This window comes from Xiphophorus couchianus, chromosome 16 (genome assembly GCF_001444195.1).
Source record: "Xiphophorus couchianus chromosome 16, X_couchianus-1.0, whole genome shotgun sequence".
NCBI lineage: Eukaryota > Metazoa > Chordata > Actinopteri > Cyprinodontiformes > Poeciliidae > Xiphophorus > Xiphophorus couchianus.
The window spans coordinates 4,421,403-4,446,820 of record NC_040243.1 but is presented as its reverse complement, the minus strand read 5'-3'; the positions used below and the strand labels follow the sequence as shown (position 1 = coordinate 4,446,820).

At 34.9% G+C, this 25,418-nt stretch overlaps 2 protein-coding genes across 6 annotated transcripts; one reads left to right on the top strand and one right to left on the bottom strand.

Moving 5' to 3' along the window:
• Positions 1–32: 32 nt before the first annotated feature.
• Positions 33–14,474, bottom strand: strada (STE20 related adaptor alpha). 3 transcript variants are annotated; one of them, XM_028042723.1, is made up of 13 exons: positions 14,375–14,474; positions 13,376–13,445; positions 12,999–13,056; positions 10,181–10,209; positions 6,894–6,996; positions 6,118–6,239; positions 4,976–5,084; positions 4,770–4,893; positions 3,584–3,755; positions 3,406–3,510; positions 2,122–2,375; positions 1,997–2,039; positions 33–1,324 (listed from the first exon to the last, which is right to left on the bottom strand). In XM_028042723.1, the coding sequence occupies exons 2-13, from the start codon at positions 13,385–13,387 to the stop codon at positions 1,169–1,171; spliced, it is 1,287 nt and encodes a 428-aa protein (XP_027898524.1). In that variant the 5' UTR covers positions 13,388–13,445; positions 14,375–14,474; the 3' UTR covers positions 33–1,168. The 3 variants fall into 3 exon arrangements, with proteins under 3 accessions (XP_027898524.1, XP_027898526.1, XP_027898527.1); XM_028042725.1 differs by lacking the exons at positions 10,181–10,209; positions 12,999–13,056; XM_028042726.1 differs by lacking the exons at positions 10,181–10,209; positions 14,375–14,474.
• On the top strand, positions 14,424–24,611 carry ddx42 (DEAD (Asp-Glu-Ala-Asp) box helicase 42). 3 transcript variants are annotated; one of them, XM_028042717.1, is made up of 18 exons: positions 14,424–14,553; positions 15,611–15,835; positions 15,959–16,109; positions 16,657–16,712; positions 16,994–17,030; positions 17,280–17,432; positions 17,527–17,631; positions 18,706–18,825; positions 18,917–19,093; positions 19,168–19,296; positions 19,384–19,483; positions 19,563–19,610; positions 20,023–20,120; positions 20,264–20,540; positions 20,681–20,907; positions 21,867–21,977; positions 22,442–22,546; positions 23,543–24,136. In XM_028042717.1, exons 2-18 carry the CDS (start codon positions 15,618–15,620, stop codon positions 24,134–24,136), a joined length of 2,706 nt encoding a protein of 901 aa, XP_027898518.1. In that variant the 5' UTR covers positions 14,424–14,553; positions 15,611–15,617. The 3 variants fall into 3 exon arrangements, with proteins under 3 accessions (XP_027898518.1, XP_027898519.1, XP_027898520.1); XM_028042718.1 differs by lacking the exon at positions 14,424–14,553 and having other exon boundaries at positions 15,618–15,835; positions 23,543–24,611; XM_028042719.1 differs by lacking the exons at positions 14,424–14,553; positions 15,611–15,835; positions 15,959–16,109; positions 16,994–17,030 and having other exon boundaries at positions 16,651–16,712; positions 23,543–24,611.
• The last annotated feature ends 807 nt before the right edge of the window (positions 24,612–25,418 follow it).

Genomic DNA, 25,418 nt, shown 5'->3' with positions numbered 1-25,418 from the left:
TCCATTTTGGTAAAATATGAAGTTCCACTGAGTTTATTGTTAAGGTTTAATTTTTGCCCTTACGTTCAAATATACATGCAAACAAAACAAGCATAAAAGAAAGATTAACTTTCTCCATGAGTAACACCCCGATCACTCATTTGCAAACTATGCAACAAAAAACAGCCTGAAGCAACTGAAAAACCCATTTACATCCTGTTTGTTCAGTTGATTAATCAAGAACATTTCCATCTGCTTTAAGGCGGTAACAGTCATCTGTGGAAAATGATAAAGTTACAATTTTAATGCAAAATAAGTGTTCCTGAAAAAATATTGAGCGGCTTCTGATCGACTCAGAAATGGCATTTTGTGTTTTAGTGAACCGTTGTCAGGCCTTCAGTGCCATGTGAGAGTTTGTGCATATCTAGAAAACAACATGAGCAAGACATCAAGAAAAATGCAGAGTATTAGGAGCATTAAAAGAAAATAACTGGTCACGGTGGAGTAAATTTCCACCTAGAAACTAAAAAGTTGTGAGATTAATTTAATATATTTACAAGAATAAAACCCTGACTGTTCTGATTATTGTAAATTTGCAAGAAGGCATACATTTTATAATCTTTTGACACTGTAAAGCCAAAAACTTGCAAAGAAAACAAAAATAATTTCTCTGAGATCATAAAGCTGGACATTTGCAACAAAAAGATTTGAGCAGTAAATTTAGGACCAGAAATATGTTTTGATTCAAAAGAAAAACTCATTCTTAGAGGACTTCTTTCTTTTTTTGCAGAGAACTGATTTTACCTTTAATTTGAGATTTCACCTGGTAAAATTCAGCCCCCCCGACACATTTCTGACTTTATAGTGTCAAAATATTCTAGTTTTAATTTTAACATAATAAATTATTGCCTGTAAATGTGGAAAACTAAAATTTTTCCCTACATATTTACAACAAACAAACTTTCCACATTTTTTTCTTGTAAATTGGTGAGTAATTAGGCAGAAATTTACTCCTCCATGCCCACTTGTTCACAATAGCCCTGACACTTAGCTTTAAATTTGTCTGTGAATAACAACTTCCTTTTAAATTACCATGGAAATCACTTAACAGGAGATCAATTACATAACAAATCCCATCCTCAGTGAAGAGCTTCTCCATAAAATCCTCTGCTTGTTGAGTCCGTTACTGTCAGAAGTCCCAGTCGTCCACCTCCAGGTAGCTCAGGCCAGACTCCAGACTTGCCAGTCCAGAAACGGAGTCCTGTGGCCCGGAGTTCTCGAAGCAAGTGATGGGTGACACTGGCTGCAGCAGCTCAGGCAGCACCTCCGCCGGTCGACGTTTGATCTGAAAAGACAAACATAATGCGAGATAAATGGGAAAGGAGAAGCTATTTTATTGTCATAAAAGAAATTAAGTCTCAAGTGCAGCTGGAAAGATGTTTTTCCAATACAAAAAGTAGGGTTAAAATGACTAATTGTGATTAATCGATTATTGAAATAATCCTCAAGTAATGTAGCAATCGATTAATCTTTAACTGGAGTGAACAGATTTTTAAAAAAAGTGAATTTGCTGAAATAACAACATAGTCAGAGCAGTAATTAAAAACATTAATGTTAAAAACATTAAAAACATTCATTTTGCATTTAATATTTTTTTAAAAAAAAGGAAATATGTTTTACTCAGAACAACATATCTGGGTACAACATTTGCTATACACAATCAAGTTATTACATTTTATTTAAAAGGTAATAAAATGTTAATTTTCTTACTTTAAAAAAGGAATTGAATTACTTATTTGCTTTTTTAAAAAATGTTTTTTTCAAATTGTGTAAAAAAATGCTTAGATGGTTAAATGAAAAATCTGCAGAATATGCCAATTAATCGCCAGAATAATCAATTACTAAAATAATCGTTAGTTGCAGCCCTTGTACAAAGTAAGACAAAACTTATTTAAAACCGAAAGAAAACATGTCTGGATTCATAAATTTTAAGCTGAACAAAAACAAATTCACACACCTGTTTGAAGAAAGGATGTCCAGTAAGAGTGGCAGCAGATGGTCTGCAACAAAAAGTAAAAATTAGAAAAACGCATTTCGTGTTTTTAATAATGTCATATGCAACATGAATCGGATTTCACCAACCTATTTTCTGGATCTCGCTGCAGACACAGCTCTACAAAGTTGTGAAAGTGGGGGGAAAATGCGCGGTTATACGGATGTCCTCCGGAGGATGAGGACGGTTCTCCGTTTGAGAGCCGGAGCCCTCCGGCTCTCGGGCCCTCGCAGATCCCCGAGTCGGCAGCAGAGCGGGACGGCTTGAGCGACAGCTCCTCCGGGGGAATCGTGGCGGTATCCAGCAAGCAAGGCACGGTTCCGTTCAGCTTCTCCAGAAGCATCTTCAAGAAAATAATAAATGTAGGTCATTTTGTTAAAACCAAAAGTCAGTCCTTTCCGAAAGTATTTACACCCTTTGGATTTTTTACAACCACAAACCTCAATGCATTTTACTGGAGTTTTATGCTATAAACCAAATCAAAAGTAGTGAATTATTGAAAAGTAAACTAAGAATTATATATTATGGATACAAATTGTCGAGTAATGAGTTAATCTAACGTCGATGGATCTTATCCATCCACTAATCAGCCGATAAATAGCATTTGGCCCCCCACACCGGTGGTATGTCGAGAAACGCATGCCCTGTTGCGGGAACGCGCATCGCTCTAAATGGACTGAAATATGACCAAAGAGGCAACTTTTAAAGATATTCATAACATTATAATCTTTCTTAATCATGTGAGCCCTAAAACGGTGGGTTTTATTTCGCAGCTGAATTGAAATAAATACGGTTTTGACACCATCATTGAGACATTTAAATCCAAATACGTTGCTGCTGGCCACGCCCCCAACTCAACTTTTACACTCATCAGTGAAAATGGCTGTAAACGGATGTGCAGTTATACAGCTGTACATCTTTGAAAAGCAGAAGTGGAGCCTCCTGCACAATCTACAAGAATACAGAAAGTGGTTTCTGGATGATAAGTCAACAACAAAACACTTCTTTTCCAGCAGCCATTGTACAGTGGCGGTGAAACCAGCTGACCAAATGTGCTGGAATTCTGCTTGGGTTGCTAGGTAACGGGGCTGAGCGTGTTTGGGGTTGTTAGGTAACGGCACACTGCCCATGGAATGTAAACATTAATTTATTGGAAATATAAAAATGTGAAAAATGTTAATTTTGTCCCATTTAATAGATGAATTCAAAACTACAGCTGAGTAACTGGGATTCTTTTCTTGTTTCTTTACTTGAATTCAAGTATTTTTAATGTGTTTCTGAGGATTTGTTGTACCTCTAAGGACCCTCATATCATATCTTTAACACAATATGAGGCGTCAAAATGGCTAACATAGCTTTGAGATTCTGATCACCTGTGTAGCTGGCATGTCTTTGAACGGCACATGTCCATTGGCTAATTCACAGGCCGTGATGCCCAGGCTGTAGATGTCTGATCGAAAGTCGTATCCCTGCAGATTCTGGGAAAAACAATTAAAATATTTGCTGATAAGACAGACACACAGGGTTGCAGTATGTTTTGATGCTCCGTACCTGCTGTAGCACTTCAGGGCTGAGCCAAGGTAGCACCTTCACACTGTACTGAGGGAAGTCATGAACCATTTTGGCCCTTTGGCCGTTACGGATGAGGCTGAAAATACTCCGCAGACCGGACATGCAGACTTGTCCGTCTGCAGATATCAGAACATGGCTGGCCTTCACACTCCTACATGAGCAAAAAGATAAAAAAAAACAACATCAGCAGTCAAATCCAAATGCATAGTTTAACTAATATCTTCTTCATGAGACTGTCTTGGGAAAACAGAGCGTCTTCAGTCAGAGGCTTCTTCAGATTCGCCGTAATACAGACTGCCATAGGAGGTCTTTCCTGCCAACCAACAGCCATCACTATCTACCATAACTCTATGAAGAATCTGAAATGAAATGATAATTTACTTTTGGGATCCATAAAGTATTTTTGAATTTGAACTGAATTTAATTTCACTACTACTATCTCAATTATGTGGTCAGACATAAAATAAAACTTTCCACGTATTTAACTCGTCCAAAATGTTACAAAAATAAACATGTAGGACTGTTTTGATAATAAATTTAGCTGGATGATAAATTATCAGTACTTATTGCAATAAATGATCATATTGTTTTTGGACTAATTTACTGGGAATTTACTGGCAAGTTTGCCATCTCAAAGACCAATAAAACATGCCACACTGGAACTGGAAGACATTTAAATATTCAAAATAAAACACAACTAAAAATGATAAATAAAGCAGAGAATTTCTTTTACCAAAATCATAAATAAAATGGATTATAAAGTCTCTGTATACAAAATTGTCCTTTAAAAAGAACAATCAGAGGGAAATTATTGAGCTCATTTTAATTTATCATGCAATTAATTAACTTATTATTGCGACAGACTAACAAGACAAGCAGAGAGAAATATTGAGAATAAAATACAATCAAAACTAGCTAAGAAAATTAATAATGTAAACAAAGAAAATAAAGTAAAAACAGCTTTTATTCTCCCAGAAAGAGGAAATTCAGGTGTAGCAGCAAGAACAGTTCACACAAAAAGTTCTTAAAGTGTTTAAAACAATATGTAAATAAATAAGATTGACAATAACAACAATAACAAAATATGGTACAAGACTATAACAGAAAATACAGTGCGGTTTCTAGATATAGGGTTATCTTTTTCACATATATCAGTTAATCTTACCTGTGTACATATCCCATGTGATGGATGTATTCAAGAGCTTTTAGCATGCCGAGCAAAATGTACGCAATGGTGAGTTCACCCATCCCATCCGAAAAGTGAGTGCAGATGAGATCTCTAGCTGAACCTGCAAGATCAAGTAATAATGAAGATAAGAAAATCTCCTGCGTTAGATTTAACAGGGGAATAAATTTTGAGTGTTTCTGTACCATAAGCCATGAATGGTGTGATGACCCAAAGCTCGTTTTCTGCTATAAAGACGCTTCTGTACGGCAGAATACTGGGGTGATGAAACAACTTTGACACATGTAGCTCACCCTAGTGTAAAGAGGAAAGAAAAGTCTTAGAAATTAGCAGGGAAAATTTTATTAGACAGAAAAAAAACTTCACTGCAAAAACACCAAATCGTACAACGTTTTTTTTTTTTTCTAGTCCCAATATCTTACTACACTTGAAATAAGACAAACCAACATACAGTAACTATGCAGAAAGAAAAAGTGGTTTGTTTTAAGTATTTAATTTCTTAATATTGATCAAAAAAGTTCTAATTCCACTGGAAGATTATTTCACGTATAACATGGGACAATTGTCTTGCTATATAAGTGAAATAATCTCCCAATGGAACTAGAACTGGGTTGCTAGGTAACGGCTTGGCCTTGGTTGGGGTTGCTAGGTAACGGTGCCAGTGGAACTAGAACTTTATGACCAATATTATCGAATTATTGCATTAAAACAAGCTCCAATATCTTGCCTAAAAGTTACTCGCGAGTCATTACACTTAAAATAAGACATTTGTTCAAGAAACTGGACAAAAATACTCGGTAAGATTTAGTGTTTTTGCAGCGTTGACAAAACTGTAGAGCGCTGAGAAAATCTAAATGCCACCTTTTGTTTTGTTTTTTTTCCCCCTCACACTTAAATGTTTTCAAATCATCCAATAAATTTTAAAATCAAACATATTAATCAGAGTATGTAACATAGGTAGTTTTCAAATGATAAACTAATGTGATAAGGGGAAAAAGTAGTCCAGACCAGCATGATTCTGTGTGAAAATATAAATTTACTACTTCACTAGCCACCAAAGTCCTGTAAAATTAAGATGTTATTTAAATTGAACTTGTCTAACAATATAAAGTAAGCTAAACAACAATGTTTTGGACAGATTTCAAATTAAACATAAAAATTAAATACATTTTTTTTTTCTTTTGTATTAAACTTTGATGATCTGCAACATTTAAGTGAAGAAAACTATAAGAAGGCATGCATTTTTTCATACCACAGTAGCTGAAATAATAATTCCCAATAAATCACAAAGTTAGAAATGATTCTTAAACAGAAGGAGGATGCAGACCTGCAGGTAGGTGACCATATCGTTGGTGCATGACTCCAAGTCGATTCGACGAATGGCCACATGTTCTCCAGTGGGTTTGTAACGAGCCAAATTCACAGTCATCAGGTCGTCCAAGCCTTTTCCTAACAACCAAAAATATGTGTCAGTATAAAAATAGGATGCAAACGTATCTTTGAGTTCAACGTTTACCTACATAGCTCCACTTATAGATATAAAAAAACAGAAAAAATCTAGACAAAGAATAAAAAATTAACTAATCCTCATGAGGCATAAAGTAATTCTGGCAATCTTCCGACTTTATTCTGGTAGAGTTATAACTTTGTTCCTGTAATTAAAAACAAAAACCAAATCATAGTTTGACCCTAATATTCTGTCGTAGAGTTGACCTGAATTCAAAGTCCAAACAAAACATAGAAACTGATACATATTTGTCAAACAAAATGGCTGCCCTAGGTGTGCTGACATCACTCGTTGTTATGGAACCGCAAGGAATTAATAGATGAGAAAAAAGATCAAAATTTTTCTAAAAAAGTGTATAATAATATTAATAATGACAAATGAAATTTTTAGCCCAATATTAAAAATAAAACAGTTTGTTATTACAAATTAAACAAAACAAAAGCACTAATAAGCTAGAAAAGAATCAGGAAAGCAAACAAATGCATGACTCAATAAAAATACTGCATGCATTAACAAAAGTGATTTGGTTGTTTGTTTTGTTGAAACTGTTCATGTTAAAACATAAAAAGGGCATAAATGTCAGCTTTTTTTTTTACCGATAACAGCGAGCAGCTCGTACGAGCCGCTGTCTGGCAGGAAGGAGCCCATCGTGTCTCGGTGTGGCAGCGAGCTCAAACTCTCCTCACTGTCCTCATGGGGCTGGAGCAGAAAAAACAAATCAACATGAAACTCTGATTTCAGCTTCATCCGTCTCAGATAAAACCCTTAAACCATCACAAAACAACAGAAAAGACCAATCTGTGGTACTACAGTGTTAGGCAGACAGACAGCACTAGTGGATTTAAAACATCAGTAACAACATCCATCATATCCAGTGAGTACAAGTCTGACTTAAAGGTCAAATAATTAAAAATATAATAACAGTTCCACTGTAAGATCTATAGTGTTTCACTGCCAAAGCTTGGAAATACAGAAGCAGTATCTCATTTTAACTAGATTTAAATCTCATTAACACCAAAATATATTCTCTTTTAGATTAAAAAAAAAGGTTGTAAAAATAAAACAGCAACATCTTCTGGGATTTTTAGAAGTCATCTAGAAGAAACAGGGCAAGAAGGAGAGTTATGGCAAGTTGCGTTAAGGATTTTTAACAAGAGGAGCAAATTTTACATGTTATTAAACGAGAAACCTTCTCGCTATAATGAGATATAAAACTAATTAAGATGTTAGATGTTTTTTCTTAATTGAGTTCTAAACCTCATTTGAGTGAGATGAACTATCATTCTAACAAGAAATGTTATAATTTTAACGAGAAATTTTAGTCTCGTTAAAACAATGAATCCCGATATAACGAGAAGGTTTTCTCATTTTCAACAAGAAAGTTTCTCATTAAAATGAGAAAGCCTTCTCATTTTGAGTCAACTTAAACTCGTTATTACTAACAGATTTTTTTGTTTCAACTAGAAACTCTCGTTAAATTGATAGTTTTTCATTTGAAACCTTTTGCATCTCCTGTTAAAGAGAAATGATCATTTTAATGAGAAACCTTCTCATTAAAACAAGATTCAAACTTGTTAAAATGAGAAACTTAACATTTCTTATTTTAAAATTGTTAAAATTTCTAAAATAACATTTTAGTAAATTCATTTTCTAAAATTCAAATTCTAAAGCTATCTCATTTTAGCTTTCTAAATAAAATGAGAATGGTATAAATTTCTTAATGACAAACTATCGTTCAAACGAAAATGCCTTCTCGTTAGAACGAGAAGCAAAACTCATTAAAATTTAAAACTTTTTTTTAAACAAGTCTTTCATCTCTTTTTAGAAAACAAAACTCAAACTTTTTAACGTCGAACTTTCTCGTTAAAACAAAATGCTACACCTGAATTTGTTTCCAAACTGTGGCAGTGAAATGCTTCCATAAGGATCTGCGCCACAGTAAGCTAAAGTATTTGTGAACCACCTCTAACAGAACAGCAGCATATAAACATTTCCACATTCTTGGCAGTGAGGACTCCTGATTTCCATCAAGTTATCGCTTTTGAAAAATGATGGAAATTAACCGACTGCAGCAGTGAGCTGGTGAGGCGGATGAAGGCTAATGTATGACTTCATTTTCAAATAAAAATGAACGTTTAGCCTCTGTAAATATCCCCACAGATAAAACCAGAGACTGTTTCTATAAGCAAAAAGTTAAATGGTAAATCTTTACGCATCTAGGAAGCACAAATTAAAACCGTCTAAGCAGGAAAATCGAGCATGCTCTGGCAGCCACGGTTTAAAGAAACCTTTGTATATACTTCATGTTCAGTTGAAACGATTAATCGGAGTAATCATGATTAATCGATTATTGAAATAATCAACTAATCAACTAATTTAGTAACTGATTAATCATTAACTGGAGTACACAGACTCAAAAAGGCCACTTCCTGACAAAACAACATGCTCAGAGATGCGATTAAGCCTAAAATGGACAAAAGAAATATTAGAGCTGAAATGAATAATTAGATTAATCATGATTAATTGATTTTTGAAATAATCATCAGCTAATTTAATAATCAATTAGTCATTAACTAGAGTATAAAGAGTCAGAAAAGGCCAATAACTGAAAGAACAACATGCTCAGAACCATAAGTTTAAAAAAAAAAAATCGACAAAAATATTAGGGCTGAAATGATTAATCAGATTAATCATGATTAATCGATTATTATAAGAATTTTCAACTAATTTAGTAATTGATTGATTGTTAACTGAAGCATTCAGACTCAAAATAAACTGCTGAAAGAACATCATACTCAAAACAGTAATTGTGTCAAAAATGGACAAAAAACATTAGGGCTGAAATGATTAATCATGATTAATTGATTTTTGAAATAATTGTCAACTAATTTAGTAATAGATTAATCATTAACTAGAGAATACAGACTTAAAAGGCCAACTGCCAAAAGAAAAACAAAATCAGAACTTTACTTAAGCCAAAATTGCCCAAAAATAAACATTTTGCATTTAAGGTAAAAGAAAAAAACTTAATCTATAAATCTGTTCTACTAAAAACTCATCAAGTGTCCCTTTACCTTCACCTAGTTCAAATTCCATTAAAAAAATTTCTTAAACACCTTTTTCTATCCATTTATTAATTTGTTTTTCACATGCTGATGTTAGATGTGTTTTGTTTTTTTTAGCTGCATCCTGTGCTGCAAATAGTCAAGATTTTGATAAAGGAATGCTGTTATCACATTTTATTTTAAATAGTAATTGAATTATTTGTTTATTTGCATATTTTAATGAATTTCTAATATTTTATTTAAAAAATGAAATATCTGCAGAATGTGGTAGTATTTCCATCTGATTAATCGATTGAATAATCTATTACTAAAATAATTGTTAGTTGCAGCATTAGTTTTCTGATCAAATGGAGAACCGAACAGTGATCAGACCCAAAATGGACAGCAAAGAACTTCAACATCTGAACTCCATACATACACAGACTGCACTAAGAAAACGTCACAGCACAGGTTCTTCACACAATAAGCTTGGACTTTCAGTCTGTAAAATCTACATGTTAAAACACAAATTACACAAGATTTTTCTATTTTAATAGGCTACACATGAAAAGTATTAAATCTGTTTAGAAAAACAATAAACTCTGCAACAAAAGCACTCATTTGTGAGGTGTAAAAGAACCATCTACAAAACAGGCATGTGCAGCATGAACTGGACACACGTGCATACAAACATGTCCAAAGCCTGGAGAGATCATGAATCCCTCGAAATGTAAATCTCTGTGCGCACATATGTACTGTATCAGTGCATGCACGCACATACACAAAAGGCAACATGAAGAATGAGGATGCTGATGCAGTGACAGGAGTACCGCACTTACTTTCCTGTGTGAGAATCCCTGAGCTTGCTCTGGGGTAGAGAAACCATGTCAATGACATAAATACGTGAAACACAAAGAAAACTAGAGAAGGATCTCTGTCCACAGGAGGGTTTTTTCAGCTGCCAAGCACAGCCGCTGCATGATGGAGATCTGATTAAAAGAGTTTCCTGCTTCACAAAATAAATTAAAAAATCCATCCTAATTACAAATATTACAGTTTCAGTCAGAATTTTACATAAACTCACCATGAGCATAAATGTCATTGTAATTTGGTGATTTTATTAGCATATTCCATATGTTTTTTCCCAGGACAGAATGATTTTACAACACACAACAGAGAGTTGGGTGAACAAGATAAACGTTTTGGTGGATGTTCAAAAATAATCCCAACAGAGTCAAAATTATACATATATTATTGCTGGACGATCAGGCTTAAAAATAAAATCAGATTTTTTCATACCAGATTTTTTTAAAGCTTTTTTTCTAAAATTGAAAGAAAATATTTCCAAAAGTGGCTTTAATTTCAGTTATTATTTCTGTGAGTTGTATAATGGAGTATTAGTTGTTTTCTTTAATCACAACAACAAAGTCATAATATTTACAATTTTACCAGAAAAAGCATCTTAAAAATACTCAGAAAAACTTGTTTTAATTAGTTCTTTCAAAATAAAGTTATTTACACAGTTTCTAAGTCCTGCTGCTGATAACAATTTGATTTTGATGTGTTAAAAGTTACATATTTCTATTAAGTATAATTTGTAAAATTTATACCGAAGTATAACTTCACAACATGCTCAACATTCCTCATTTTACGTCTTTATTTTTCTCATAAAAATTCTCATAAAACTTTATTCTCGTAATTAGAAACAAAAAAAATTTGTCTGTAAAGTTGACTTGAATTCAAAGTCCAAAACATAAACAGAAGCTGTAAAACAAGATGGCCGCCTTGGGCATGCCGGCATCACTCTGAACTATGGAAACCCAAGAAGTAAAATAATGGAAAAAAAATCATTTTTTTCCCTCTAAAATTAAATCTTCAAAAACAAAAACCTAAAATTAAACAATGAATTTGATTTTATATTATTAACACAATCTCTGCTTTTAAGCTCAGTCCATAATTTTTACAAGGTTGGGCTTTTCCAGAGACGATCTCTTTTGATGCGTCAGACCTGCAGACAGCCATCTGGTGTTTAACTTCCAACTTTAGTGCCTTTGCTGCATGTCTGCGTTTCTTCCCCCCTTATCTCTTTATTTCTTTCCTGTCTGCTCTGCTATGAATTCAGGCCACAAGAGCCACAAAAATACTCTCAAAGAAATGTGCTGGTTTCACATCTTTTCTTAAACTCAACATTATTGAAAGTTTGTTTTAAAGTCTGATCTGTAGCAGGAAACACAGCACTGAAAAATAACTTTACCAGTTGAGCAAAGAGTCGTGAAATGTGGTTCAGGTGCAGCTTCCTAAGCAACATACAGCAAATCAATAACAAAATGTATGGGAGGGGCAAAACTTTGCTCTCAATGATTGTTTCAAAAGTCACTTTTACACGTTAAATAATTTCATCCTGTAAGAAAAACAGCTCAAATGTATCAATAAAAGAATTAGGAAAACAATAATGTTGGTGAATGTTACACTAATTCAATATTTCCATTTCAACAACAAAGTTTTAATTACAAAAAAAAAAATTTCTGGCTTATGTCTTCTATTTTAGCATTGAAAAAACTTGTAGTTTCTACTTTTTAATCTGCTTTTAGAACAACTTCTCAATTATCCAACATCTGCTGCACTCTGAGCAAAATGAATGCTGCATACAATCAAATTGCGATAACAATTCATTTGAAATGCACTGTCTAGCGCTAATCAGTAACACCAGAAAATGACTGATATTCATGCTCATATAGATTAAATCTAAAATTCTGACAGGAACTTTCTGTAAGGCAATGGGAATCGTGTGCAGCCAAAACAAATGACCAATTTGAACAAACATGCACAAATGCTGAAAGATGCAATCAAATGAAAATGAGGTAAAGTTGCAACAAAATAAACCCAATCCAGCAATTTTGCATAACAAATATATTTTTTAAAAAACTTAAAAAATATTCATATTGCACAACATTTGATTTCTGTCAACCCTTTAAAGATTTACTGTCAATTTCCATCAAAACCACTAATGTCAGTGCTGTCAAGCGGCACTTATACGTTTCTTAAGATACATGAAAGCATTTTGGAAAAATAATGTAACTGTTCAGAGTATTTATACTTTTTAAAAAGTACAAAGATATTGGTTCTGATTTAGTGCTATTATTGAATAAAAGTGTCTCTTTTTCCACTTTCATTGTGGTTTTCATGTCAGTTTGGTTTGAAAAAGAAAATTAAACTCTTCTGAAAATTATTATTTTGTATATTTTATAGACTTTAATAAACATAATTTATATACATATAAACATGTCAATAAATAAATAAAAAACACAAAATGTTTTCTTTTCTTCTTCGATGACAGTTTCACTTAAACAAATTTATACTGCCAGCTTCTATTTCTGAGACTTTTCTCATTCTTAGATATAATAACAATAATTATTTAGATTTTTCAAACCAATAATAGCGTCCACAGCACACATTAGAAAGTAATTAAAGGAATTTTTTTGCATAATTTTCCTATAAAATGCTGACAAAAACGGAAAGAAATAAAAAAGCTCAAAACAGATCAGACAAAACAATGAATAACAAATTTAGAATGATGTCTGGAAAGCAAAGCAAAGCAAGAACTGAGAGGAAACAACCTAAAGTAGTTTTTTAAAATTTGTTTCACTTAAGCCTCACCTCCAAATAACTCCAGATCCCGCAGGCTCTCCACACTCAGTTTCTCAGTTACCCAGCGCTGACAGATAGAAAAAGTTAATTTCAGGCATAATAAAAAAGCAAATTGAAAGCAAGAAAAAGAAAAACACAGAAAGACAAAGAGAGAGTAATTAAGGCTGTTGACAGAAGTGGTTAACAATAAACAGCAAGCATGCAAAAAAAATAAACTAAAATGTTTAGTTTGTAAAATTTCCTGTAAAAACTTTACAAAAGCTAACGCAAAAAATACTCTAACAGACTTTATTTCAGTTGAATTAGTTCAAAATTTCTAAATGAGGTTTAATATTAACCTAGAAAAACAGTGTGGAAGTCATAAATCAATAAATGGAAACACTTACAAGAAACGACATTGATCCTCCTGAGGTTGTTCTTACATCAGATGCTGAAATAAACTTCCTTTGAGAATATCTGTGAAAATAAAAGAACTGTGATGAAAAGGAAATAATGTTTCATCCCATCCTGTCAAAAAAAAGTCCTTTATCATTGCAACTTGCCACGAGTACTGATATATTTTTTTAATTTAACTGAAAGATTGAACGACACGTTCCTAATGCCTCCCACATTTTATGCTTTTGAGATCATTTCTGTTCTTTATCCAAAAGCTGACATAATTAATAATATTGTAACTACATGTCATTAATTACTTATAATGTTGTGAGAATCTCAAACAGGTTAAAAAAATTTTTTTATCACAGAACAAGAGCACCAAAAATAGCCTGTAAACAAAGTTTTAATTTTTTAACGCTAGATTGTTGCCAGACTTAACGGAATTTAAACACACAAAACAACAAAAAACAAATTAATCATGCTCTTAAAATGTTCTGGTACTTTGCTGATTTTTTTAATTTAAATAAAAATAAGTGCAAAGCCATTTAAGAAAGACTTAAAGCATCAAGGACTATTGATTATGTCCACTTTAAAGGACAAAAAGCAACCTGATAGGGAAATTGATGAAAAAACATGTTTTTGGACGTTGCAAAACCATCCCAATACTTTATTCCCCCCGTCTGTTTTATTAAATCCTTCCAGCAAAACCAATTCAACTGGCAATACTGCTGAAATAACTATAAAATATAAGGGAAAATACCTACATAGTGATAGCAAGCGAAGTGCAAATGCCACACTTAATGAAGAGAAACAGCTATTCTTTCAGAGAACAGCTTTGCTAATGTTGCTATTTAATGGTGAAGGGAGCATCAGCTAACAACAGTTAGCATAAGCAGCTGTTTTAACTTACTGTAACAAATTTAAAAGGCGTTATTTGACGCATCGCAACCTACCGCCGACTAGTGAAGAGTAACACGGTATAACTGTGGAAATAAAATATTTCTTAGTACCTTTATTTATCGGTCCATCCGCTCCTTCAGAATGTTTTCAGCAACCCCCCTCTCTACGCTTCTGGTTGACTTTACGCACCAATTACGACGTGACGCCATTATTACGTATGACGTAAATAACGCAGACGCCCACTGCGTTCTAAAAGAAGCACAGAAACATTTACTAGCTTCAGAAATAGGTAAACAAATGCATAAATATTTGTTCTGAAACTTAGCACTGCTATTATTATTGATTTATACTTCATAGCGCAACTAACTATCGAGGTTTTTCACCGTTACGTAAAATATAGAGCTTTTCTTCGCACACATTAGCCTTGGCCGTAATGCGGCCTTGAGCTAATGCTAGCATGTTGTGTTGTAAAACGAAAATAACATCGTTGTTGTATAGCGTGAATCTTTAAAGATGGAAATATTCGATAGTGTACAATTGTTCTTTTAGATGTACACATACTTACTCAGTTGCATTGCGATTTGATTCTTTTTAGTCTTCTTGCGAATGAAGCTCAATTATTGAATGATTCCTAAACTAGTGGAGGTGTGCTATTTATTCAGATCATATATATATATATATATATATAATGTGTGTGTGTGTGTGTATCCTGCATATCTAGTTGGGTGGTTAAACTATTTTAAAAAATCCTTATGAAGAAAATGTCTTAAAACAAAAATATACACGTTCAGCAAACCAATTATATGGATGTAGCTTTGTTGATTATAGAATCAGCAGTTGGTTTTAAAGAAGCTCCTGAGATACTTTAGATTCTTTTGGCTCTCCTAATGTACTTTAATAAATTACCTCAGCCATTTACTTATGAATCTATCAATGTTTATAGTCAGAACCTCACTACAATAAACACTGCTCTAAAATTAAAGCTTACCAGCGATCAACAAGAGTATTCTACCGCAGCGATTACATTCAGTAACTGTACTGCTGAACAGTACATAATATATTTATTTTTAATAATCTTTTGAGACAAACAGCATGAATTCCTGATGCTAACAGAGGAAAAGTGGTTTAAATTGTAACAATTACAGTTTGGGTATTACAATCGGAGTATTTCATAATCACAGTTTTTATTTCAGTATTTAATGGACTAAAATCTTTGAGGTTCCCTGCATTTACAGGGCAAATATATTTCTATATTTGGTCTGTTTTACAGACTGCAGGGATGATCAAATACAAATCTAACAGAGGGATTAAAGCAGTTCAAATATTTGTTTGTTTGTTTTTCACAGTGCAGCCATGAACTGGAACAAAGGCGGTCCAGGAGTGAAGCGTGGGTTTGGTTTTGGAGGTTTTTCCCTTGCAGGGAAGAAAGAGGATGTTCCCCCTAATGTTCCCCCAAAATCTCACACATCATTTGGCGCTTCTGGATCAAGTGGCGGTTATGGGAAAAGCCCACAGCTTCCGTCTTTCTACAAAATAGGGTCCAAAAGAGCTAATTTTGATGAAGAAAACGCGTAAGTGACCTCTACACTCACTGAATTTACTGTTTTACACAATATTAGTTAAACTGCTAAGATCTGAATGAAATGTAAATGCAATTGTGCAAATTAAAATCTTATGTTTTTCCTTTGTTGTAGGTATTTCGAAGACGATGAAGAAGAGTCCAGCAGCAACGCCGATCTGCCCTACATTCCTGCTGAGAACTCGCCCACGCGGCAGCAGATGAAGTCGGGCGGCGGCTCAGACAGCGAAGACGACCCGTTGGATGCCTTCATGGCAGAGGTTGAGGTAGGAAAGTTACATAAATTGAATTATTATTGTTGAACTCTGAAGCATAAAAATACACCACTCACAAAGACTGGAAAGGTGAAACTGAAGATAATCTCCATTCTGATCATTAATATTTTTTGAGGAGCAATTTTGTTTACAAAGACACTATAATGCATTTTAGTTATAGTTTCGCTTGTAAGTGGTTTTAATTTGCATTTTATTTACTGTTTTTGGTTGTGTTTTATTCTGGGTGTTTAAATATCTTCCAGATCCAGTGTTCTTTATAAAATAAATTTTTTTTGGTCTTAAATATGGTGAACTTGCATTGTTACAGCGTTATCAACATATTACTTGAAAAATGGTCTCAAAACAGCAATGCTGTCGATCATCCCAATAATTCTTGATTTAGTTGATCGTCCAGCAAAATTTGTTATAAGGATAGCGCCATTGAAGATATGATGTTTCATTTTATTTCTCAGTGGTTCCAACAATGAATCTGAAGCTATATTTAAACATTTACACAAAATGAAGTGTTGTATTTTACTATTTTATTTCCTTTTCTCAGAACCAAGCCGCTAAAGACATGAGGAAACTAGAAGAAAAGGAGAAAAAATCAACCAAGTAAGAATTTTCATTTAATCTATCCATTAAAAAAGAAATTCCTGAGAAAAAAACAATAAAAGTTTAAACTTTAGAGTAATTCTTTTAGGTTTCTGTCTGATTTTTCCTATTTTCTCAAGTTGGATGAGACCTTTTGTGGTTTTATGTTGTTCCTTTAACTGGGGGAAAAAAGTCACAAAACAAAATTGTCGTGTTAGGCAGAGTCATTGTGGGATGTGGGCTGCTTTTGGTGTATGGACGAGTTGCAGGGAAGTTTTTTTTTCTCCGCTTGTTTTTTTCAGGGGTATTCGTGATGACATTGAGGAAGAAGATGAGCAAGTGAGTGAGCTTTCCAAAGTTTTTCAATCCAGAGACGTACTTCCTGTATCCTCTCCGATCTTTTATTCTGCATCACATTTCTCTGACTCCGCAGGTTGCAATTAGGATTATTGTTGTGGCCTGATTTGTGTGAATTTTCTTTTTTATTCAAATCCTACAAGTTATGTAATTTTATATTTTTAATTGCTCGACTATGAAGTACACCAAACTATGTTAGTTTTTTAAAATAAAATGCTGTATTTTCTACAGGAAGCGTATTTCCGCTACATGGCAGAGAATCCCACAGCAGGGCTGACCCAGGAGGAAGAGGAGGAAAACATCGACTATGACAGTGATGGAAACCCAATTCCTTCTACAACCAAGAAAATAATCTTGCCGCTGCCACCAATTGATCACTCAGAGGTACTCAGATTAGAAAAAATTGCTTTAACTGTGGGATTTATTTAAAGGAAAATCAAAATAATAATTTTTTTCTTGTGATTTGTGAATCTCGTAGATCGACTACCCACCTTTTGAGAAAAACTTTTACAATGAACACGAGGAGCTAAGCATTCTCAATGGCAGCCAAGTGTTGGAGTTGAGGCAGAAACTCAACTTGAGAGTAAGTCAGTTATTTATTTTTTTATTTCACATTCAAATTGCTATTTTATTCCGAATACGTCTACAAGGTTGCTTTAAATGAGTTGTTTTCAAGGTTTGAAAATGCTTGATTTCTGTATAAAGGTCTTTATAAGTGAATGATATTCAAACTGCACATTTTTGTAATAAAGTGCAATCTAACGTTATATTGAAAGCCTAAATTTGGAAAACGTTATTTACAGTTGAAACCAGATATTTATGGAGGGCCAAACCTGACATAATTAAAAATAAATGCAGAAATATATATATTTTGTTTTTCCTTTTCCTAAAATATACAGAAAATCCAGAATAAAATACATTTCTTGACAAAAATGCATGTTTAAGAACAAGGAAAAACAAAATATATGTTTCTGGTTTTATTTCTAATTATGTCAGTTTTGGTCCTCCATAGGATATTTTCAGACACCGAATAAAAAGACATGTTTGTTTTTCCCCCACGGTCTAAAGTTAAATCAAACTATACGTTTCTTGTTATTTTAAATCATTTATAATTACAAAAATTATTTCTGTTTGCTAAATGCCACAAAACTTGGTAAGAAAAATTTTTTAGAGATTTTTTTTAAACATTTAATTTGAGCAGGAAGGTTGTTTACCTTAACAGGATTTGGTAGAATTGTTTCAAATGTAATAAATATTTATTTTCTTTTATTTTTCTCCTTTCTTTGCTTCTCTTTTATTTTCTCATCTTTCTTTTTATTTCCTTTTCTCTCTTTTTGCTTCTTTTGTATTATTATTTTCTCTTTTCTATTCTTCTTTCTGTTTTTTCCTCTTTTCTTATTTAATTTATTCTTTCTTTTTCTGTTTTTTCCACTCTTCTTTCCTTTTCTTTTTTCTCTCTCCTTTTTCCTTTTTTTCTTCTTTTTTCATTTCATTTCTCTTTTCCTTTTCTATTTGTTTCTATTCTCTTTTTCTATTGTTTCTTCTTTCTTTCTCTTTTCTATTCTTTTCTCCTTTTCTTTTCCGTCCTTCTTTCTCTTCTCTTTTTTCTCCGTTCTTATCTTTTTGCTCATTCTTTTATTTTCTCTTCTTCCCTCAGGTTTCTGGTGCTGCCCCTCCTAAACCTTGCACCAGCTTTGCTCACTTCGGCTTCGATGAGCAGCTGATGCATCAGATTCGAAAGTCTGAGTACACTCAGCCCACGCCGATCCAGTGTCAGGTTCAGTAAAAATTGACTTTCATATTTCAAGTTGTAGAGTTTAAGCCAGAAATTGGTCCAACAACGTTATTTGTCCCCACCGTTCTTCCAGGGAGTTCCCATTGCTCTTTCTGGACGCGACATGATCGGCATTGCAAAAACAGGAAGTGGTAAAACAGCGGCATTCATCTGGCCGATGCTGGTTCACATCATGGACCAGAAGGAGCTGGAGCCGGGAGAGGGACCTTTAGCGGTCATCGTGTGTCCCACCAGGGAGCTCTGTCAGCAGGTAAACAACTGGAGTGTTTTTACCCAAATGTAAATAAGCTGAAGAGGTTTATTTATTATAGTTACGTTCTGCAGATCCATGCAGAGTGCAAGCGTTTTGGGAAAGCGTACTCGCTGCGTTCTGTGGCTGTTTACGGAGGCGGCAGCATGTGGGAGCAGGCCAAGGCTCTGCAGGAGGGAGCAGAGATCGTCGTGTGCACGCCGGTGAGAAACCTCACCTGCTTTTTCTTCCTGCTGCTGACGTCGAAATGCATAAACGAGAACTTCACCGTATAAAATGTGTTCACGCAGGGTCGCCTGATTGACCATGTTAAAAAAAAGGCCACATCCTTACAGAGAGTGACATATCTGGTGTTTGATGAAGCTGATCGCATGTTTGATATGGGATTTGGTAAGCTGCCACTATTATATTTTATATTGTTACCGTTTTTTTTATGTATGTAAATAAATAATTCTCCCTTCTTATTTAGAATATCAGGTGAGATCAGTTGCAAGCCATGTTCGTCCAGACAGGCAGAGTAAGTCATGTTTGGATTCTTATTGAGAATTGTAACTTTAATAAATAAGTTCTGGGATGATAAATTGTCCCAGAAGTTGCAATGAACAATAATATTGTTGTTTTGAGACCATTTTCAAGTAGTAAAATGGTGGTGGCACAATAATAATGGAGGAACATTCAGAAAAATCAATAAACTTTAAATTCTAGTGAACATTTAACACTGGAACTGGAAGACATTTTAAATTTCCAATTTTGTTCAGATTTGCCTTAATTATTGCTTTGATTCTGTTGTTCTTCCACGCAAAAGCCCTTTTTAGAGTCTCTGTACTCCATTTAACTATTTATCGATTACTGAATTTGTTGATAATTATTTCAATAATTGATTTATCATAATTATTCAGCCCTGATTGCTACTATAATTTTTTTTGCAGCTCTTCTCTTCAGCGCTACTTTTCGGAAAAAAATCGAGAGGTTGGCGAGGGACATTTTAGTTGATCCTATTCGGGTTGTGCAAGGCGACATCGGAGAGGTGATTCAATATTTACAAAGATGTTTTTTATATAAAAACATTTGCAACATACATTTTAGGACAAGATTATGTTTGAAATATTTACTTGTCAGAGCATTCAGCTGCAGATTTTGTTTCTTTCTGTCAATTGTTTTGCTTAAAAGGCCAACGAGGATGTGACTCAGGTGGTGGAGCTGCTGCTCAGCGGATCAGATAAATGGAACTGGCTGACCCGAAGGCTGGTCGAGTTCACTTCCACCGGCTCTGTGCTCATTTTCGTCACCAAGAAGGCCAACTCTGAGGAGTTGGCCACTAACCTGACTCAGGAGGGCTACAGCCTCGGCCTCCTGCACGGAGACATGGACCAGAGCGAGAGGAACAAAGTCATCAGCGACTTCAAGAAGAAAAATTTACCCGTTCTGGTTGCCACTGATGTAGCCGGTGTTTACTTCAACTTCTTCTACATTTTTAAATGTTTTGATAGATATTTTTTTTACATGTTGTGAGCTGAATAACTCTATTTAGAATAATTATAAAATGTAAAAAATTGTAACGTTGCCACCTCTCTGTCCTTCCCCCAGCCCGTGGTCTGGACATCCCGTCAATTCGCACCGTGGTGAACTACGATGTGGCGCGCGACATCGACACGCACACTCACAGAATCGGCCGAACGGGTCGTGCCGGGGAGAAAGGTGTTGCTTACACCCTTCTGACCAGCAAAGACACTTCCTTTGCCGGCGACTTGGTGCGAAACCTGGAGGGAGCCAATCAGGCCGTTCCCAAAGAGCTCATGGATTTAGCCATGCAGGTGGGATTAACACGGAAAAAACATAAAATTTTAACTAAGGGTGCACGATTGCTGTTTTCTGGATGATTGTTAAAAAGACTGACCTACCGATTGCGATTTTGGCCAATACCATTTTTTTTTAAATATTGCAACATTTCTAGAGTATTTTTGGTCTATTTTCTAGCATATATACCTTAGTACGCTTGAAACAAGATAAGACTAATTTACAAGTAACTTTTTAGCAACCTATAGAAACTTGTTTTAATTAAAAATTTATTCCAAATATTGATGAAAAAGTGCTAGTTCCTCTGGCAGATTATTTCATTTATGAGAAGAGATTTTTCCCACGTTATAAGGGAATTTTTTTTTTCAAAAATAGTTTTTATTTTTATTATTTATGACAAAAACATTTCAGAATCCATATTTGAATGTAGTAGGATATACATTATAAACAAAAAGCGAACCTAAAAACAGTCAATAGATTGGAGCAGTTCAAAGTCTGATCTTTTATCTTCATTTTTCTGATATATGAAGAGTTGTTGTCATTCCAGTGTGATGATATATTTACATTGAGTAGCCCTACATCCGAGAGAATCAGTTTAAGGAATTATTTACTTAAAACAAGCTCCAAGTGGGTGTGCTGTGGTGGCGCAGGGGTTAAGCACAACCCACATATAGAGGCCTTAGTCCTCGACACGGCTGTCACAGGTTCAATTCCCAGCCTGGCGACCTTTGCTGCATGTCTTCCCCCTTCTCTCATTACCCTCTTTCCTGTCAATTCACTGTCAAATAAAGGTCACTAGAGCCAATAAAATCTTTAAAAAAAAAGACATTAAAAAAAAAACAAGCTCCAAGTTCTTGCTGAATAGTTACTTGTAAGTTAGTTTTGCCTTAACTCAAGTGAACTAAGATATTTGCACTACATAAATACTTGGTAAGATTTTGTGTTTTTGTGTAATACTTAAATTGATCTCCCCCAGAATCCCTGGTTCAGGAAATCGCGGTTTAAGGGAGGTAAAGGAAAGAAGCTGAACATCGGTGGAGGCGGTCTTGGTTACAAAGAGAGACCGGGTCTGGGGTCCGAGAGCTCTGTAAGTCACTTATCCAACTGAAGTGAATTTGCTTTTCGTGATGTTAAAATGATAGCACAAAAATGTCAAACAATACAATACCTCTGAATTAGGGCTGCTTCATTCTGGTAATAAGACTTTACTTTTAAATTACTATGACTGTTCTTTTTAAAACATGACTTAATTTTTATTGAAAAACAAAACCTTAGCCTGGATCTTACACTTTGTTGTAAAGTTGACCTGCGTTTAAAGTCCAATTAATAATAGAAGCTGTAAAAGAAAGAAAAAAAAAAAGCTCATCAGGCAAGATGACATCACCCGTAACTATAGAAACCCAAGGATTGCATTGGTGAAAAAATAAATCCAGATTTTCCAAAAATTAAATCTGCAAACACCAAAAATTTGATAAATTTGTTTTATCGCCCAGCCCTACTGTGAATTGTGATTTAAGAAATAAATTTAATGTTTAAAATATTTTCGTGCAGGAACGTAGCAGCAGCTTGTCTTCTGCTAGTAGCTTTGAAGGCTACAGCAAACCGACAACTGGGGCGATGGGGGACCGCATGTCTGCACTGAAACAAGCTTTCCAGGTGCTGTTTGTAATCATGTTTTCTCTTAATTAGTTTAGTTTTTTCACAATGAAAATTATTTTATTTTAAAGATGTGTAAAAATTGTGCTTGTTGTTGTAGCATACACTGAAAAATGTAGATTATTCAACCTTACATTTGAATGTTGATATTCATTACAGGAAGAAACCCACTTTAAAAAATAATTAATAAATTACAGATGTGACACTTCTTACCATCTTCACCATTAGATGTAAAGAGTACTAGGTGTTTGGTTTCTTTTTGACATTTTTGGATTGAATTAATTATTTGCTGTAAAGTAAGTTCAGTTAATTAAATATAAGATCTTATTAGTCATTTATTTTTGGCACTAAGTTGATGATTTTGGTGTCTGGAAAGTGAGCCACTTGAAAAACCTTTCAAATGTAAAGTCACAAGTCAGCAGGTACTGCCCATTACCTAGCAACCCCAGTGAAGCTAAGCCCCGTTACCTAGCAACCCAAGCTAAGCTCAGGCCCAGTTGATCTGCTGGTTTTACCTCTGTATGCATTGTACAATGGCTGCTGGAAAAGACAAGTGTTTTGTTGTTGACATACCATATCATAGAGAAACCACCTGTCGCATTTGGTTGTGCAGGAGGCTCTACTTCTGCTTTTCAAAGATGTACATTTGTATAATTACACAACTGTTTGCAGCCATTTTCACCTGAGGGTGTAAAGTTGAGGTTATTTAGATTTAAAGTGATAAGAGGCCCTAAAACAGCTAATTTAGAAAGGAGATCAAAATATAAAATTTCATTACCCAAGGATGATATTGTGTTAAGAAAATTGAATGAGCATGACTTATTCTAACCTGTTCAAGGAAGTATAATAGATCACCTTTAATTTTCTGTTGAAAATTACAAATGGTGGAAACAATTTTCTCCAAAAAAAGATAAAAGTAAAAAAAACTGGTATCAGCAGCCTTTTTAATTCATTCATGCTGCCAATCATTTATTTCAGTGTCTGGTTTTGTTTTAGGCTCAGTATAAGAGCCATTTTGTGGCGGCAACCAGCGGCCCTCCGAAGCTCAGCACCAAGTCCAGCAGCTCCTCCTGTTGGACCAGCGCCGGCAGCCTGAACTCTGTGCCAACAGAGGCCGCCAACGGCTCAGAGCGACCCAACATGGCCGCCTTTTCAATGCCTGGTTTCACCAGCGCCGGCTCCCTGAGTACCGTGCCCGCCAATCCAACTGGCTCACAGCACAGCAGCTCTCCACCCGCACCCCCGACACACAGAGAGACCCCGCGGGACCGACACGGGGATTCCCAGGGTCGTCCCGGCGACGGCCATCACCGCCACAGCGACAGGAGCGACCGGCATAGCGGCGAGGATCGCTACGGTGACCGGGACCGACACGGAGACAGAGATCGCGACCGCCATGGTGACAGGGATCGCCACAGCAGCCGCCACAGCGACAGCCGGAATGGCGACGGAAGCAGAAGAGAGAGAGATGACCGGAGAGGGGACAGGGATGGCGGAGACAGGGGAAGCGGGGAGGGGAGGGACAGGGGAGACGATAGCTTCGCAGTTCCCGACCCGCCGAAACGCAGAAAGAGCCGATGGGATAACTAAAGTTAGCACATCTTAGCTCCATATGTTCAGCTCCATAACAAGAGTTGGTCAGTCTAGGCAGGTAGCAGAGCAGAGCTTGAAAGAAGCAGCCATTTTGGTTCAAACGGTCAAAAAAGTTGGTTTGGACTCAAGGTTTGTTCAGCACAGACAATTCATAAACACCAACTGTACATATACCATCCAAGCTGATGTTGCTGTTAGTCAAGTCGAGCATAAAAGCTGTGAATTCTAATGTCAGTAGAAAATAAATAAAGAAATGCAGTGTAAAATGCATTCTCACACATCCTTATGCTTGCAAAGCTCATGCTTTGCATATTTTCATTTTGTGTACTACAAAACGTCAGTTCATAGGTAAATGAACATGTCAAAGCAACTGTGTGGCTCTTTTTGTGTATTGTATTCATGTTTTAGTGGAGGGCCTTTCCATGGCATACGTGTATATCGCAAATAATAAAAACATGTTTGATTAAAAGCTTTGGCGTCGTCAATTTGCTTTGTGTAGTTTCTTCCTTAATATGGCCGACTGCTCTTCATCTCAAGGGATGACTGTGCATCAATCAGTCATGTCTTAAATTAATTTTAAAATGCAAGTTGACTTTTAATATTTTAAAAGGAAATAATAAAATTCCACTATTTAATCTCTTTTCTTCTCGCTGGATTTTTCTATCAGGCAAGAGTTTGAGTCGCACAAAAAAGACGGATTAGGTTACCGCTAGCTTACTGCTAACATACCCTTGCTACCTAACCTTTACGTGTATTGATGTAAAAAAAAAACTATTTGTTGTTAGCTATGTTGTATATATTAATCATTTTTATTTTGGTCTATACCAAATAATACCAAAATTTCCACTTAACTTTATATTTTGATCTGTCTGATTATGTAATTTGTAAATAAACGATTTATGGTTTGATCAGTTTCGTGCTTAAGAAACCTTTTTACCAAATACTTTTTTATTCTTACTTGAGTAATTTTTTGGATGTGTGCTTTTTAACATTTATTTGAGTTAAAATGTGATGAAGTAGTCCTCCTCTTATTTGAGTACAACTTTTCGGTATTTTACCCACTTCTGCTGTTTGGACAAACCGTTTATTTAGGGCACCGTTATCAGAATTAGACATGACATGTTCAGGAGCGCCTTGCAAAGTCGGATATCATAAACATCAGCAAAAGTAAATTTTTTATGACTCAGATAAAAACACAATTTAATTTTAACCAAATGCTATCACCTTAAGCAAAAACTTTACGCTCATCGTAAATATGTCCTTTTAAAATTACTGAAAT